General features: G+C 45.1%; 1 protein-coding gene across 2 annotated transcripts in view; it reads left to right on the plus strand.

The window, feature by feature from the left end:
* APPL2 (adaptor protein, phosphotyrosine interacting with PH domain and leucine zipper 2) overlaps positions 1–18,256 on the plus strand; it is a 56,494-nt gene that overhangs the window by 30,001 nt on the left and 8,237 nt on the right. For both annotated transcript variants that reach the window (XM_013997990.3, NM_001135961.1), the window contains 9 exon segments: positions 2,050–2,132; positions 6,093–6,251; positions 7,686–7,874; positions 9,513–9,555; positions 9,667–9,723; positions 9,824–9,912; positions 15,722–15,880; positions 16,041–16,093; positions 17,647–17,821. In XM_013997990.3, coding sequence (XP_013853444.1) covers positions 2,050–2,132; positions 6,093–6,251; positions 7,686–7,874; positions 9,513–9,555; positions 9,667–9,723; positions 9,824–9,912; positions 15,722–15,880; positions 16,041–16,093; positions 17,647–17,821 — 1,007 coding nt within the window.

The raw sequence follows: 18,256 nt of genomic DNA on the forward strand, positions 1-18,256 counted from the left end.
GATGTGAGGAAGCAGAATGCTGAAAAGAAAAAATTCAGCAATTAAAAAAAAAAAAAACACCACACACACACACACACACACACACACGCGAGAATGTTATTTTTAAAGTACTTTAAAAATATATATATATTCTGGAGTTCCCATCATAGCTCAGAAATAAGGAAGCTGACCAGTATGAAGAATCCGGTTCAATCCCTGGCCTTGCTTTTTAGGTTAAGATTCCAGTGTTGCTGTGAGCTGAGGTGTAGGTCACAGATGTGCCTTGGATCCCATGTTTCTGTGGCTGTGGTGTCAGCTGGTAGCTGTGGCTCTGGTTCGACTCTTAGCCTGGGAACTTCCGTATGCTACAGATGAGGCCCTGAAAAAAAAAAAAAAGACAAAAAATACGTATGTACTCCTAAAAAATACAACATCAGTTTCATTTCAGGAAAAGGAGAGTAAAAGAGGGCCTTTAAACTTCTAAGCTCAACTGTCTGTCTTCTTAATATAGTTGTTACATTGTTGCAAGGTGGGGGACACAAGAGTCAGCTTAGGTATTCAGAGGCAGTATTTAAATAGAGCAATATAGGAGTTCCCTAGTGGTTCAGCAGTATTGAACCTGACTAGTATCCATGAGGACACAGGTTGGATCCCTGGCCTTGCTCAGTGGATTAAGGATCTGGCATTGCTGTGAGCCGTGTTGTAGGTTGTGGACTTGGCTTGGATCCCACGTGGCTGTGGCTGTGGCTGTGGCATAGGCCAGCAGCTACAGCTCCAGTTTGACCCCAGCCTGGGAACTTCCATATGCCGTGGGTGTGGCCCAAATAAATAAATAAATAAAGCAGTATAATCTTTCTGTAAAGTAAAGCTGGATTAAACCAAAAACTAGCACTGTTCAGCTGTGGGCTCCAGTCCTCAGCAAATCCTTGGGAGCACCCAGCTTCCTCATCATGGGTGCTTGTGTCCACACATGTGCACTCACTTGTTCTTTGTCACCCTCCCCCTCCTGTTAAGGGTTAGGGTTTGTTAGGGGACTCGAACTTTCCAGGAGTCACAGGAAGTAAAAAATTCTTTCTGTTCATTTCCAGAAAGTCAGCAACTGCAGTTTCATTTTCAAGCTGTAAGTCTTCAGGTCGCCTAGGGCCCCTCTCCCCTGGGGCAGAGAGCACATCCATCATGGAACATCGGGGGGGGGGGGCAGGAGGGGCCCTGTTCCTTGTGTCCAGCACCTATGCAGGGACACAGCCTGTTGTGTCTTTCACATACACAGTCCCCCTTCAGGTTGATGTTAGGGTTGGAAAATCTTTTTTTTTTTTTTTTTTTTTTTTTACAGCTGTTCCTGTGATGAATGGAAGTTCCAGAGCCAGGGATTGACTCAGAGCCACAGTTGCAGCAACACCAGCTTCTTCGGAATCCGCTGCATCAGGCCGGGGATTGAACCCACACATCCACAGTGACCCAAGCTGCTGCAGACAGATTCTTAATCCACTGTGCCACAGCAGGGACTCCCAGAAGAGCCTTTTAAGGGTCTTCAGCCCAGTTTTCCTTCTGTAGTATCATAGCCAAGTCATCCATCCCCCTCAGCAAGCAGGGGCAGTCATTGGTAGCCTTCACTTCAAGGAAAGCTGCCTGCTGCTTGTCTGCTCGCTGGTGCTGTACATGTCCGTATTCACACACCAGTTTAGTTCCTGGAGAGAGAGAGGTGAATAAGACCTAATCCTTGCTCTCAGCAAACTTACTGTCTAGGATTCAAACTTACTGTCTAGGCTGATGATGATAATATCAAAATAATTATCAGTGGTAAATATCAACGAGGTGGAATGTACCAAGCATTTATATTTACAGCCTGTCAGCAAGTTAGTAGGCCTCACCGTCCTCACTGTCCAGTTGCACCAGGGGCTTTGAGAGTAGCTCTCGACCAGTGAGGTGGGGCTCGGCAGAGGCAGCAAGTGCTGGGGGCGAGGAGGGGCCGGCCAGTGTCTGCTGCCCCGTGCTCTCTCTCTCACATTTAATGAATTCATCATTCACCTTTCCTAGATATTTTGAGAATATTGTAATTATATCTTTCAGATTAACTTTTTTAAGAAGGGAGCTGAGATGTTTTCTCAAAGCATGGACAGCTTCTTAACCTCTGTTGCAGATATGGTTCAAAGGTAAGACTACACTTTGGTTTAAATCTCATGTGCCTTTTGCTGTTTCCGATGAATCAGTCTCTCTGGGAGGTGGGGGGAGGATTCTGACTCCAGAGTGTCCCACAGATACCTCCCCCCAATGCTACTTGAGCCCTCAGAAACAGCCCCTTCTTAGCTGCTGATGTTTGTGAATAGCGTGGTTGAAAAGTAAATGATTTCAGCAGTTCTTGAATCATGTGGAGGGAGCAGAGCCCAGAGTCTTATCTATTACATTAAAAGACTAAATAAAGGATTAAAATGTTTATGGGGTACTTTCCTATTAAGTCCAAGTTCCTATTCTTAGAATCTTCTTTTGTTAGTGTTCAAGTTTCACATATTATAAGCCTATGAGTTCATTTTAGACTTGTGGATTTAGAGGAGCTGCTTACTTTTTTCTTTGAGAGCTAATGGGGTTAGCAGCCAGAAGTGCTTCAGCTTTTCAGGAAACTTAACATCACATGAATTTATAATAGATATGTAAGGCATTAAACCTTTTTTGAATTAATTTAATAAATTTCAGTTCAGCCTTGCAAATGTCTGTTTTTTATTTTTATTGTATTTTTTTATTTTTTGCTTTTTAGGGCCACACCCGCAACATATGGAGGTTCACAGGCTGTGGATCGAATCAGAGCCACAGCTGGCGGCATATGCCACAGCCATAGCAACTCGGGATACGAGCTGCATCTGCATCCTATACTACAGCTCATGGCAACACTGGATCCTTAACCCATTGAGTAAGGCCAGGGATCAAACCTGAAACATCATGGTTCCTAGTTGGATTTGTTTCTGCTGCGCCACAACAGGAACTCTGCAAATGTCTATTTTTTTAAAATACATCATCAGGGAGTTCTTGTCGTGGTGCAGTGGAAACAAATCTGACTAGGAACTGTGAGGTTTCGGGTTCAATCCCTGGCCTTGCCCAGTGGTTAAGGATCCAGTGTTGCCGTGAGCGGTGGTGTAGGTGGCTGACATGGCTTGGGTCCTGCATTGTTGTGGCTGTGGTGTAGGCCAGTGGCTACAGATCCGATTCAATCCCTAGCCTGGGAACCTCCAAATACCATAAATAAATAAGTAAAAATACATCATCAGACTGTCCTTGCCACACTTAATTGAGACTGTGGCTGCTCTGTCTCTCCTTGCTTCCTGTCATGGGCATACCCAGTAGTGGGCTTGTGGGAGGCACCCAGGCACCGCCAGTGCCAGGCTTATTTCATTCACACTACAGATTTGTGGTTCCTTGAGCACTTCTTGTAATTTCTGGGGTATAGAAACTCTGTGTGTGTGTGTGTGTGTGTGTGTGTGTGTGTGTGTGCATGTGTAAGTATAGTTGACAAGTGAATATACAAAGTGGAAATATACAAGTGAATATAAAAAGTGGAAAGTATAGGATTTTGTGTGGAAAAATGAAAAGTTGTTCATTTTCTTGATGTTGCATTTCATAATACCTTAAGAAGACTAAGGCAGAAGTCTCCCTAAAATGCTGAAAATAAAGAATGAACCCAAAGAAAAACCAGTGCCGAGCATTCACACAGACACGAGGGGAGAGTTGTAGTTTAGGAAAGCATATAATCCTTGCTGAAAGTCTCTGAGTTGGTTTTTTTCCTGACTGGTGGATGCAGGTTCAGTTTGAAATTATGCTAGAAAGCAATTGGAAATCTGAGTTCGGTCTCCAGCCTTTAATTTGACTCTCAGCCCCTGGGAATGTTAGGAGAAAGTGAAAGAAGGGAGCCTATTAAATTGTCACATCAAAACCTTCTGTCTTTTCTCTCTCACTGTCTCTTTCTCATCTTACTTTAACTCTCAGAATTCCATGGTTTTCTATGTTTCTGAGAGAACTAGCTGTGCTCCAGATTTTTCCATGTACTAATTTTTTTTTTTTTTTTTAATGGATGGTTAGGCACTTGTGCCCATTTCTGAGAAGCTTCAGTGTGTACTCTTTTTGCAGATTCTCTTTCCTTATCAGTGTTTCTGTGAATCATCACTAGGCCACCAAAGCGGGGCACCAGCTGTTCTGACAGTCCCGCGCCTGGCTGTGAAAGCCCTGGCTACACAGCCCTCTCCCAAGGGCTGGGTCTAGTTTTGTGAGACCTGTCCCTGCTGCTTGACAAGGTGAATTTTGTTATAAGGGCAGCAGGCAGGGTTCCCAGCTGAACCTGTAAGCACTTGAGCCTCCTTGTTCAAAGAGGTAAAGCATTCATTTTAAGAATTTTAATTTCCTATCGTTTACATTTTATTTTGGCTAGTAGATAAATACTGCTGTTCCTCTGCTACCCGGAGGTGGTTCTGCTGCTATATTGCCCATCAGCAGTCAGTCCCCCAAAAGGCCAAGGAACAGTGTCTAGTGGTGGCTCTGGGGGTCTGAAGCCTGGTCAGGGTATAAGAGGACTCGAACCCAGCATGAACCCAGATGGGTGGCATTTCAGTCACTCACAGTGCCAGGGCCTTTTCTTCCTTACTTCACAATGATACACTGCAACCTTTTTTTTTTTTTTTTTTGGCTCCTACACACACACACACACACACACACACACACACACACTTTTTCTAATTAAATGAAACATGAGTTTTAAAAAAAAAAGTCAATGGAAACAATTGAATACAGTTTCCTACCCTGTTCCTTGAGTTCCTGGGAGCCTTGGATTAACTCAGTTCTGAGCCTGATTCTGTATGGGTGGGGGAGGGGGGCAGTTACTAAAAACTCCCTGGAGGTGTGTGCATGTCACGTTGGTTCACCTGAGGGCTTTTCCCAGGGAGACAGTCCTTACCTTTCATCACATCCTCAAAGACGCTTCTCTCAAAAGCTGAGGAAACTAAGCAGTTCTTTATTCTGTTGACTCCCTGCTTCGACTTCCTGTACTGCTTAGCTTTTTTTCTCATTCCATTCTTTCAGCCTTGGCAATGACAGGCAGGTTAAACTAATGAAGTTTGTTGGTGGAGGCCCCAGTCATTCCATCCAAATGTCAAAATAGCCAAGATTAACTTAGGCTGACTGCATTGGGGCTGCATTAAACAAGATACCAGCAGTGTTCATTGTGAAGCTCCAAGAGGAGACTCTGGATGTCCAAGCCCAGTCCCTCTCCCCTATACAACCCTTGTGAAAGAAAATGCTGAGAGCCCTCTCTGTAAAACCCTGGACTCGCTGGCCCCAGCATTCCTTCTGATTTCATCATTGTAATTCAGTCCTGTCTACCACAGTGGAGAAGGGCAACAACACCTCTAGAGTCTGATTTCTTAGCCAGATGGGCTGTGTTGGCAGATTGTATTTAAGATTTTATAACCTGGGCTGGGTCGCTGTGGAGGCCTCACATTATGGGGAGAAAGAGCAGCTGCTTATTTCAAGAGAAAGCTTCCAGGTTTTCCACACCTGAGGACACAAGGATTGAAAGCCGGACTGTGGACAGACCTTGGTTGGCCAGCTCATGCCATCTTGGGGCAGTTGTGCGGCCCTCATAAAAAGAAAAGCACTCCCTGTGGCTTTGTTGCACCTTGGTACCACCTCCTGGTCACTTGCCTGTCTCCAGAGGCTGACTCCACCACCACTCCTGCCTCAACTGGGGGTGGCAGTGGGGGCCGTGAATGACTGCTATTCCTTCTTGCCTTTTGGGCACTTTCGCAGGCTGCCAGCACATGTGGCTCCTGAGCATGGGCTCATCTTCTAAAATTTGCATCAACAGTTATGAGCCTGATATCACTTTTGTCAGCAGAGGAATTGTTTAGCTGGGTTCAGGCATCATCTGTTGTTATTTGTTATGCTCTGTTTGAAAACAGCAGTCACAGAAACATTTGGTAACACAGACTAGAGTCCCCATGATCTCCAGCTTTTGGGGCCTTGGTTGAAGTTGGGGCATTGTGGCTCCTGGTGTAAGGCAGGAAGTTGTTGGGGGGCCCAACCATCTGGGTTGACTGATGACAAGTGACTGACCTGACACCTTCTGTCCCAAGCATCCAGGTGGAACTTGAAGCGGAAGCAGAGAAGATGCGGGTGTCCCAGCAAGAATTACTTTCTCTTGATGACTCCGTTTACACTCCAGACTTCGATGTGGCTACTCCCCAGATCAACAGGAACCTCATCCAGAAGGCTGGTTACCTTAATCTTAGAAAGTGAGATTGCATTGCCTGGCCCTTTTCCTAAAATCTGTGTCCCGTAGGAGTAGCTCAAGAATATCTGTTAAGTGCCCCATCAGAGGGTGGTGGTGGGTGAGGTTGAGGAAGGGCGCCCCCCACTGCACCCCCCTGCCTGGGACACAGCAAGTCTCTCGGTTCAGATCCCAAACTGCACTGCGAGATGGGGCTTGAAATAGTCATGTAAGAACCCAGTGTGTGGGCTCCAAGCCACCACAGGCCACCCCTCCCTGGTCGCCATGGCCATTTGTCGATAGACTGCTCTTAACTGTCATTGTCCTAGACATTGAGACCCCTCCCCAGACCCCTGACAGGTGAGAGCGGTGCTAGTGAGCCAGCACTGAGGCTAGAGTTTGCAGGCTAGGAAGCTTTCAGGGTTGTCTAGCTGTATATAAACTGAATCACACATTTAACTGTCAGGTCTTTCAGTGTCCGTTATGAGTTAAAAAGATGATCAGATTTAACTGCCTCAGAGCAGAGCAGGGGTGTTGTCAGGTGCAGTGTGGGCTCCAACTTTGGTATCAGTTAGATACCCTGGCTCCGTTGGGCCCCCCATCACTTCATCTGTAAAGTAGAGCTGAAAATTGCACCCACTTCCTAAAGTTTTTGAAAAGATGAATTGTAATTCCTAACAGGTGGTAAGCACCCAATTTGGAGAAATTATAATTGAGGCGGGAAACTTAGGGCCTTATGTGGAGTTGCTCCTCAGTAAGTACTGAATTAAGTAAATATATTTGCTCTCCCCCAAATGGGAGCTCAGTGAAGAATTGCCAGCTGTTTTCTTACGAGGGCGGAGCTCTTCAAAGGTCTGTAAAGCTTGTTGAGATCACAAGCCAGATGTCTCCTTTAGTTCTGTACAGATAGAAAACTCCACAAGGTTCTGGAGTTATTTGCCAGGAATTGGATTTTTCTGTTGTAAGCAGCCCACATCTAGCTGGAGCAAAACCCAATCTGGGAGGAAGTCCTCGGGACTCTGGGGTGTGTGCCGTGGGCTGAGGTGACGCTGGTGACTCTAGTGACATTTAGAGCAGTCCAGCTCTGCATCTTAGAGCAGTGGTCTCCCAGGTGTTCAGTTCCTGATGGTGATGGACGAATCCTGTTTCCAGATACGGGGTTTAGAAGCCAGGGTCTGGCTGTGCTGAGGGGAGGCGCAGCCTGCCTGTCCTGGAGTTGGCCCTGGGACTGGCTGCTCCCAGGGAAGAGCCCATCACCGCCCAGCTCATTCAAGCTAAACTGTACCTCTTCTGCTACTCTTTACTCCCGTTCTTTCCGGAGAAAGAATTAGATTTGCTTAATGTAAAGAAACACATTATTTCTAAAGTGCTCCCAATACCCATAAAGAGGCAGTGAGACTCTGAGGTGCTGCTCGTGCTTCCTAGTACTAACAGGCTCTTCACAACACACCTCTGACAGCAAGACCGGCCTGGTCACCACCACCTGGGAGAGGCTCTACTTCTTCACCCAAGGCGGCAACCTCATGTGCCAGCCCAGGGGCGCCGTGGCTGGAGGTCTGATCCAGGACCTGGACAACTGCTCAGTGATGGCGGTGGACTGCGAGGACCGGCGATACTGCTTCCAGATCACCACTCCCAATGGAAAAGCGTAGGCCACACGGGTTTTATGTGGGAGGAAACAGGTGCAGTGACTCTGTTTCTGCCAGGGGACTTCTGGGTCACTCCTCTGTGCCTGCCCTCCATGGGAGAGGCCCTGCCCTGGGTGTGTTGACCTTCCCAGAGGGTGGGGTTTTGTTTCTGTTTTTGTTTTTGGTCATTTTGCCTTTTCTTGAGCCTCTCCCTCAGCATATGGAGGTTCCCAGGCTAGGGATCTAATACACCACAGCCACAGCAACGCGGGATCCGAGCCGCATCTGTTACCCACACCACAGCTCACGGCAACACGGGATCCTTAACCCACTGAGCAAGGCCAGGGTGTGTAAGATAGTGATTGAAGAGCTGTTTGTCAGCAGAGACTTAGAGGGTGTGGCTGCTTCTGGCTGTTCCTAGCTGAGCCTTTGTGTCTGCATCATCGGGGTGGGGCAGGGCTGTGGGAGGCAGAAGCAGGGATGAGGAGGAGCCCACTTCTCCAGCTGACACAGGAGCTGTGAACAGGGCATTCCACTGCAGCCGTGTCATTCCCCATCCCGGTGGGCTCGCCTCTCAGAGCGGTGGGTTCAGACTGCTCCAAGGAGTTCAGAGCCCTGTGAGGTTCTCCAGGCTTCACCTGTCTGGGGGAGAAGGGTGGCCCTGTCCTCAGCCAGAGCTACTCTGCTTGCACTTGCTCTCTCTGGGCTTCGGAGTTGAGGTTTTATTTAAACGGTAGTGTGTTTGGGACAGGCGGCAGCATTGGTATGGTGTCGACACTCTCCTCTCCCAGACCAGCAGAGCATTTTTATTTATTTATTTTCCTTTCAGCCACCCTGTGGCATTTGGAGTTCCCAGGCCAGGGATCAGATCTAAGCCATAGTTGGGACCTATGCTGCAGTTGTGGTAATGTCAGATCCTTAACCTATGGTGCTGAGCTGGGGATCAAACCTGCTTCCCAGTGCTCCCAAGATGCCACTGATCTCATTGCGCCACAGCAGGAACTCCATGACAGAGCATTTTTAGACATCATCTTCCTACCTGGGTGATGGGAGGTGACCTGGGAATAAAGACTCTGGATGCTAGTCATGGTCCCGCCAGTTACTTAACTCGTCTGGACCCCGATTCCCTCAGATGAGCAGTAGGGATAGGATCCATGTTTCCCACCTGCCGTAGAACAGAGGAGCTATCGGGTGTGGAGTAGCTTTACAGAGTGACACCTCCACAAGAGTCGGGTGGTATTATCTGTACCTTGGTCTGTGTTCAGGTCCTTGGTTCTGGTTGAGGGGTGGGATGGTTGCCCATTCCTTCTCTGGGTGTGGTTGCAGGGGAGGCAGCGCCACAGGCCTGGTTGCCTTGGACTGTCTCCCCAGAGCCAGCACGATGGCCCATCCTGTAGAACTGCAGCCCTTGGCAAGTAGGTCTGAGTCCAGGTTGCTCGTTTCAGCGATGGGAAGGCTGAGGCCCAGGGAAAGGAAGTGTGTCCGAGATCACATAGGCAGCAGCAGAACCAGACCCAGAACCCTATTTTCTGTCCTTCCCATCGTGGTGCCTTCCTAGCCCTTTGCTTTCAGGACTCTAGCTGCGTTCAGGTTTGTGTAGAAGAATCCTCAGTCACTTGAGATCTGGGAAGCGCTTACTGAGATGTTCTCTGTTTCAGGGGAATAATTCTCCAGGCAGAAAGCAGAAAGGAAAATGAAGAGGTAAAGATTGTGTTTGTTTCACTTCCATTCTGGTATAGTGGGTAACTTTGAGACTCAGTGGGTTGTTTTTTTTTGTTTGGTTTTTTTTTTTTTTTTTCATGTTCTCTCCAGTGGATATGTGCAATAAACAACATCTCCAGACAGATCTACCTGACTGACAACCCAGAGGTAATTCACAGATGCCTTACCTGCACCTCGGCCCTTTTCTCCACATGAAAGGTAAGCGTCCACCTCCTGGAACTGAGCCTGTCTTCCTGTGGATTTTTAGGCAGTCGCCATCAAGTTGAATCAGACGGCTCTCCAAGCAGTGACTCCCATTACAAGTTTTGCCAAAAAACAGGAAAGCCCGTGCCCCAGGTAACTAAAGGACAAAAGAAAACTAGCTTTTGTGGAGCCAAACTGTGAATGCAGAATTTCACGTGTTCTAGGACTTTGATCCTGCCAGACTACTCGGGGTGGCGTTGAGCTCTGTTCCGCAGAAGCAATGGCTCTGACCAGGAAGGGGTAGATACTTTGCTGATGTTCACACCACACACGCGGGCAGAGGCCAGGATTCAAAGCTGTGTGGTTTCAGCACCTGCGTCCTGCCCCCTGTAGACCACGCTGCTACAGACTAGACGTGCACCAAGTGTCCCCACATTTTGTATCAGCATCACCAAAGTTACAAAACCAAAACAAAATTTTTTTTTCATTTTTTAGAGTTTTATTGAAATATAGTTAATTTAAAATGTGATAGTTTCTGCTGTACCACAAAGTGATTCAGTTACACATACACACACATTCATTCCTTCTCAGATTCTTTCCCATATAGAGTACCATAGAATATTGGGTAGAGGAAGAAAATCACCTTTTGTGTGTTCATGTTACAGTGCAGGCCTCATCAGCACACACGCTGGTATTTTCATATGTACGTTTATTTCACACATTTATTTTTCAAACTTTCACAGTTGGTCCTTTAACTACATACTATTCCATCATTTAATATTATTGGCTCTTTGAATATTTAGGTTGTCTCCCCTTCATTGGTTGCTGTTATTGTTTATAGTGAGCATTTCCACACATAGAGCTATTCTCTGGTTTGGAATACTGCTTTAAGATTTATTCCAGGAATGCTACCTTTTATCTTTTTTTTTTTTTTTTTTTTTTTGCTGCCTTTATCTTCATGAAAGTTTCCATTTGGCTAAGTAATAGAAGGCTGTATTGTTTGTTATGCTAATGAAAGCATGACCTCAAAGGGTAAGTTAGAATCATGATGGTGTGAGGCCGCCCTTCTCAGTGGTGTGGGAGAAAGAACTCCTTACATGTTTTGCAAGTATTGTCTAATGACTCTAGAAGGAAGTTATCAGAAGGCTCAGAGTGGTTCAGTCAGTGCTGTGCAGTGTGGAGCCAGTGTTCACACATCAGGCACTGGGACAGAGGAGGGAGAGCAGACAATAAAGCTGAAAGTAGGTTGAGTTCCACTGTGAAAGAATTAGGTGCCCTGCTGAGGAATCACAAGGCAGGGGCGGGAGACTGCAGGCCTTGAGAGAAGGGGAGGCACCGTCAGAAGCAGCCTGGAGAGACACTGTCTGGGGTACATCAGGTGGGCGGGAGGAGGGAAGGGCAGAGAGGGCCTCTGGGATGTCCCTCTTCTTGTAGTTGTGAAACCTGAGCAAAGGTGATGAAAATGGGGAAGAGGCAACAAGTCTGAAAATGCTCCAGGCAGTAAATGAAGAGTTTAACAGTTTACGCAAGTGGCGTGCTTACTAAGTGCAGCTTTAAGGAAAGCACTTCATGAATGGAAATGGAAATAGGGTCCAGCCAGTGGGGCTAATCTTTGAGCCTTGTACTGGGTAAATGTGTCTGTCTTCTCTTGGTAAAGCCACACGAATGTTGGAAGGACGGGGTGGCGAACACTGCACTAGACTGGGAGTTAGGAGACATGGTTTTGATAAGAGCCCTGGGGTGAGTTGTCAGCTCTCTGGGTCTATGTCCTCAATTCTCTGCCATAGGATGAGAGACATCAGAACACCCCCAAGGCCTCTTATAGCTCGAAGATGCTGTTGTTCTCGGGTGTCAGTGAAACGTTTGCTGCGTGTTAGTAATTAGGAGGTGTGAATGGTTGTCTAAAAAACAGTTTGCAGATCACATTCAGTAACTGATTTTCTTCTCTGTTCTAGAATAAATAAATCACATTCTTAGAAAGGACCCCATAGAAGGGACGCAGAAGAATTCCTGTTGGGGGCGGGAAATGACTCTAGCCAACCAGCTGAATCCACCCAAAGATTGGAAGGGTGACAGATGTAGCTGCCAGCCGGCCCGGAGCTCTAGAGAGAAGTGCTGTCTCTTAGGGTCACCTCATTAAGAATTAAGAAACAGTTTAATGACAGTGGGGGGATGAAGCAGAGAAACTGTGCTCTTAGGCACAAACAGCCCTTTACTTCCCAGCAAATCTTATGTGAGGCCTTCCCTCATTCTACAGTTACTTATATCAGATATTCATTCATTTATGCAGCTATTTAGCAGATGTTTTTGAGTATCCAGTATATGTCCAGGCACTGAGCTGGGTCATAAAACTGACAGATTTGAGGGGAAGAGAGGCAAAAGCTAAAGAAATAACTTAATTAAAATGGAAAAAAGCACTGTCGTGTGAAAGATGAGGGCACCATCATGGACAATTAGGAGGAGACCTGTTTAGGGCTTGTATGTGGAGATAATAAACTGAGAAGTAACAGATGCAGAGTAGCCTCTCTTGCAAGAAGTGCATTCCTGATGGCAGCCGTGAAGGCTGAATGGCAGGAAAGAGCTTGGTGTCTTTGAGGAACGGAAAGGAGACCACTGTGTGTAGACGGTGATTGGCAAAGGGAGGCCACGGAGAAGACGAGGGCGGGAAGGGAGGTGGGCAGGGACAGATCATGAAGAAGTCAGGGTCAGGGGCTTGGGGAGCCATGCAGGGGTTCTAGGAGGGAGGGGGGTGTGAGGAAGAGAGAGAGAGGTGACCCACTTGACGTTTTCCAAGGGCAGCTCTGGCTGCTGTGGAGGACACGGATCGCAGAGCTAGGCAAGTAGGCATCCAAGGAGGGGCGTGGAGCAGTAGTCCGGGAGAAGACAGTGTGTCTTAAACCGGGGTCATGGCAGAGGGGTTGAAAAGCAGATGGATTTGGGACCTTTTTTGAAGACAAAAATCTCTGGGATGTGTGATACATGAGATGTGGAGTGGGGGGAAAGGAACAAGTCAAAAGGATGACCACAGTCTGGGTGAACCCCTTGGCAGGTGGTGATACTTAAAGATGTGGAGAGGAGTTCCCGTTGTGGCGCAGTGGTTAACGGATCCGACTAGGAACCATGAGGTTGCGGGTTCGGTCCCTGCCCTTGCTCAGTGGGTTAACGATCCGGCGTTGCCGTGAGCTGTGGTGTAGGTCGCAGATGTGGTTCGGATCCCGCGTTGCTGTGGCTCTGGCGTAGGCCGATGGCTACAGCTCCGATGAGACCCCCTAGCCTGGGAACCTCCATATGCCACGGGAGTGGCCCAAGAAATAGCTAAAAAGACAAAAAAAAAAAAAAAAAAAAAAAAAAGATGTGGAGAAGAGTTGGTAGTGGGCGAGTATCAGGAGTTCAGTTTGGGATTAAGTTTGAGAGGCTCGTGAAACATTCCAGTGAGTTGTCAGGTGGTCCGCTAATGATACAAGTCTGGAGCGCAAAGAAAATGTGTGGGCTGAGTCTCTGCATTGCGAGCCCAGCAGCACTGAAGTGGCAGCAGCAGAGGTCAGTTAGGCAGAGTGTCAAGGGAGGAGAGGAGCCTGGGGCCAAAGCCTAAGGAGCTGCAAAGACAATAAGAAAGATCAAGAAAAATAGGCAGAAAACCTATGAAGCCGCAGATGTGAGCCCATCATTTTGGTTACCGAGGCAGCGTGGCATTGTGGGAAAGCACTGCATGGGCAGCGAGGAGACCTCAGCTGTTAATCTAGGTCACCCGCCAGATAACCGAGCGCCGTCAGGATTACTCAGCTTCTCTAGAGGCTTCGGTTTCCTTTTCCTTTAATGGAGGTTAAACTCAGTGTCTCTCCTTGCAGTGACCAGCTACTAGTTTGTCTGTTGTGTTTCTATCTGCTTTCCATTGATTATGCTCATTTGTCAAATAGTATTATAAAATAGTTTCATATAGTATACTTAGTTTTAACATACTTGAGAAATTTGAAATGCTGGGATACAAGATATCAAATAAATGGAAAGATACCAAGAGTCTTCTTATGGTTCAAACAATGTAAGAAACCAACATACTTTGACATTCTTCGCTCCTCAAAGGCATTCACACTGTAGCTGGGGAGAAACGATTATAAACCTATGAAAGGGTGAATTTACAACATCCTGACACTGGAAAAGAAAAAACACGGTGGCACACGATGACTCACTGTTCAGACGGTGTTCTGCCTTTAAGTGCCACGACCTCAAAATGGCATGAGTGAGCACGGCAATAAACTCGGGAGCCACACAGCCACACAGGACTGTCCTCGTGGCTTACTAAGGACCACAGGACTGCAGAGGAAGGAGAGGGTCAGGCTGGCTCAGAAGGCCCAGTGGATGGACGGAGATTGAGCTTCTGTTTGAAGTGTGGGAGAGAAAGAGTGAGCTGCAGAACTGCGGTGGAGGCAGAGACAAGCACATAGTGTGTGTGCTGTGGCACTGGGGAAGGCACGTCAGCAGAGGGCAGGGAGGCGCTCGGAAGAAGTGAGAGCCAGGCAGTTGAATGCTAGCCCAAGGTGTACTATTCATTCAGCTGACATTTTCAAATGCCTGTTATGTTCCCGGTAATAAATATGATTCGGTTACAGCCCCCATCCTCAAAAACCTCTCTCAAAGGGAGAAAGAACAACAGGGAAATTAATAGGTAATATAGTAAGTATTCTAACACAATGCAGGATATTGGGCCCCAGAACTAGCTACAGGTAATGGGGTATCTTAATCATGGACATAAATGATAATTTTACAAAGATTTGTTTGTAAAGTGGGTTAAATCTTCTCTCTCACCTATTTGTAAAAGTCACATCAGCATTCACCATGTATTCATTTGATTGTAAAGGCTTAAGATTAAAAGGGACTTTATACAAAAAAGTTTTGGGACTGGGAGAAAATATTTGCACAAGATGCTATCTCATGGGATTAATTTCCAAAATATACAAATAGCTCATGCAGCTCAATATAAAGCAATCAAAAAAAGTGGGCAGAAGACCTAAATAGACATTTTCCCAAAGAAGACATATAGATGGTCAACAGGCACATGAAAAGATGCTCAGTATTGCTAATTATTAGAGAAATGCAAACGAAAACTACAGTGAGACATGACCTTTACACCAGTCAGAATGGCCATCATTAAAAAGTCTACAGATAATAATTATAATGCTGGAAAGGGTGTGGAGAAAAAGGAACCCTATTACACTGTTGGCTGGAATGTAAACTGGTGCAGCCACTATGGAGAACAGCATGGAGAGTCCTTAAAAAACTGAATGTAGAATTACTCCTATCATCCCACTCCTGGGCATATATCTGGAGAAAACCATAATTTGAAAAGATAAATGCACCCTAATATTCACAGTAGCATTATTTATAGTAGCCAAGACATGGAAGCAACCTTAATGTCCATTGACAGATGAATGGATAAAGCGGTGTGTGTACACACACACAGACACCCCAGAATACTACTCATCCATAAAAAGGAATAAAATAATGCCATTTGAAGCAACTTGGATGAGCCTAGAGATTATAATATTAGGTAAGTTAGACAAAGACAAATATCATGATACCACTTACATGTTGCCTAAAAAAATGATACAAATGAGCTTATTTACAAATCAGAAGTAGACTCATAGAAGACAGATTTTGGTTACCAAAGGAGATAGAGGGGTAGACAAATTAGGAGTTTGGGATTAACTAGTATATATAAAATAAATAACCGGGACCATATATACATATAACCACACACATATATATATGTATAATGGTTTTGTATATATAATATATATTTTTGTATTATGTGAGGTTCATATATTTTCTCATTCAGTGTATATGTATATGTTGAATCACTTCATTCTGTACCTGAAACTAACAAAACATTGTAAATTAACCATTCTTCAATTATAAAAAATGTCTGTTTTAAAAAAGGGACTTTTTCCCCTATTTTGTACTCCAGCCAGAACTTGAAAAATTCAGAGATGGAAAATGACAAGATTGTTCCCGAAGCAGCAGTCATTATACCTAAAGCAGAACAACTGATTGCTCCAGGAACACCTATTCAATTTGATATTGTACTTCCTGCTACAGAATTCCTTGATCAGAACAGAGGGAGCAGGTATGGGCTAAAGGGGGGTTACCTCTGGGAGAAGTGAAAATAAATTTAACATCTCTTGTGTCCCCACCTCCAAATACTATTGCCTTCTGACTTAGAGTTCAAGTGTTGTGTCCTTTTAGCTGAAACTGTCAAGATCATTTGATTCTGGCTATTCCTCTAGGCGTATCAACCCTTTTGGTGAAACTGAGGATGAGACGTTTCCAGAAGCAGAAGGTAAGTGGCTAGTTTTGTGTGCTTTTTCTTTCCCCAGCACAAAATGACCCAAGCTATGAATTGAAATTATGACCCACAGGTGTGTGTTCTCTGTGAAAACTCATTAGAGCACATGTAATTAGGGCAAGTCTGGATAAAAACTCAGGGTAGGCTGACGGATTTCCTCTGACTGTCCTACCATTAGCCACATCCATACCCTTTTTGTAGGCTCCTATGTAGAAATTGTTACCAAATCTAAATGCTGTCATCTTATTGCCAAACACATTCCAAGAGGATAAACGGGTTATATTAAAATACAGTCTGGTTAAGTCATAAATATGCTGTTTCATTTTAGAAAACCAAAAGCACAAATAACTCATTATTCAATTTGAAGGTACATGAAAGAAGTGTTTAATTTGTTCAAATGTAGATTTTTGTTGTTTGGTTTATATTCTTAGAAGATAACATAAGTACATACTCAGGAGAGCTGTCCATAACCTGCTACTCCATGGAGCAGAACCTGAGTTCCCAGCCAAGGCAATTTAGGAGCTGCAAGTGCTGGCCAGATCTCATTTTAACACAGTGTCATGATTGAAGCCTGAGAATGTTACTGGAATGAAATGTTACCTATTTACACTTAAGAGTGGGACTTGAGAATTGGCATTCCTTACAGCTTCAGCCACAAAATCTGATGCTCCACTTGTGTCTGGCTGACTTTTCATGGTCCACACAGTTTGTCAACAGTCTATACAAAAAACTTTCTAACTTGTAAAAACTATCTTCATAGCAGAGTAACCACTTACATGTCAGTTATGTTTTCCTCTTTTAACTGTTCAGTTATTTTCAGGGGCAAGAATACTAATAGGGAGGGCAAGTGAAGGAAAAGTAGGCCTCTTAGTTTCGAATGGTGGATAAGGGACTTAGTGTTCTTACAGATTAAAAAAAAAAAAAAAAAGATCTTTTACACCTTCTTCACGATCTTCCAGTTGTAGTTGCTGTTACTTAATTTGTCAGGTTATGTGCCATTATCAAGGAGCAAGTACTGTCAGTTCATTGGAATGGAATAATCTCATAAATAGCTTGAGATCTCCACTAGATTAGGGAGCATCATCACTGCCCTTCAGTAATAAAGGATGTGCATGAATTGAATGAGACCCCACCTCAGGTCTTATTTCTTCAAATAAATTTTATGAGAGGACTTTATCCATGGGCCAAAGTAATGAATGAATTTTTTCTTGTCTGGTGAAAAAGCTCTTATTTTCAGAGAGAAAGGTAAGATGCATATACTGCCACATACATGTAGTTTTAGCACCAGGATGTTTGTCTGGTTTCATTTTATAGATGCACAAAAAAGAAGTGCTTTTCTAGTCTAATGAATAGTTCCAAACAGACAAAATTAGACAATAGGAGAGTCAGAGCTTTGGCAAATTGTGGTTTATAAAAGCAGAGTACTCCAGAAAGCAAGGCCCCCCTGAGGTCTTCAGCCTCTTCTCAGACCAGCCCATTTGCCTCTGGTACACAGGTTGGCAGGCAGGAAGTGAATGTGATCCTGAGCGGAAAATGCTCTCTTGCAGATTCTCTTTTGCAGCAGATGTTTGTCGTTCGGTTTTTGGGATCAATGGCAGTTAAAACGGACAACACTCCTGAAGTGATTTATGAAGCAATGAGACAAGTACTGGCTGCTCGGGCTATCCACAACATCTTCCGTACGACAGAATCCCACCTGATGGTCACCAGTCAGACTCTGAGGTACATTCACTTCCATTTGCAGAGTTTCTTACAGCCTTGGCTGATTTCTTTTAAGGCGTGTTTACTCATCTAGAATGTTCATACTAGAGTACTTGTTTGCTTGGATTAAGTGAAGATGCTACCCTTGGTTTCTGCCCTATTTTTTACATTTCACTTTTATAAGATACATCGAATAGAAAATGCTCCCTTAAAGACAAAAGCTGATATGTTTAGAAACTGGTTTCTTGAGTGGTGAGTGAATGCCAGCCTGTCGTGCATAAAGACACCACCATCACTCAAGATTTACTCTCTGTATCTCAGAGCTTGAAAATGAAAGGTTTTTTTTGTTTTTTCTTTTCCTTCTCTGAGAGTGCTAAATTATTTATCAAAATTAACAACAATGAAAACAGAACATGAGCCTTCCTGAGGTAACTAGACCACCACAAGGAAAATCTT

This window comes from Sus scrofa, chromosome 5 (assembly GCF_054392235.1).
Source record: "Sus scrofa isolate SSC_HxYL_T2T_F1_AM1 chromosome 5, Sscrofa_HxYL_maternal_Yorkshire_Landrace_v2.0, whole genome shotgun sequence".
Classification (NCBI taxonomy): domain Eukaryota; kingdom Metazoa; phylum Chordata; class Mammalia; order Artiodactyla; family Suidae; genus Sus; species Sus scrofa.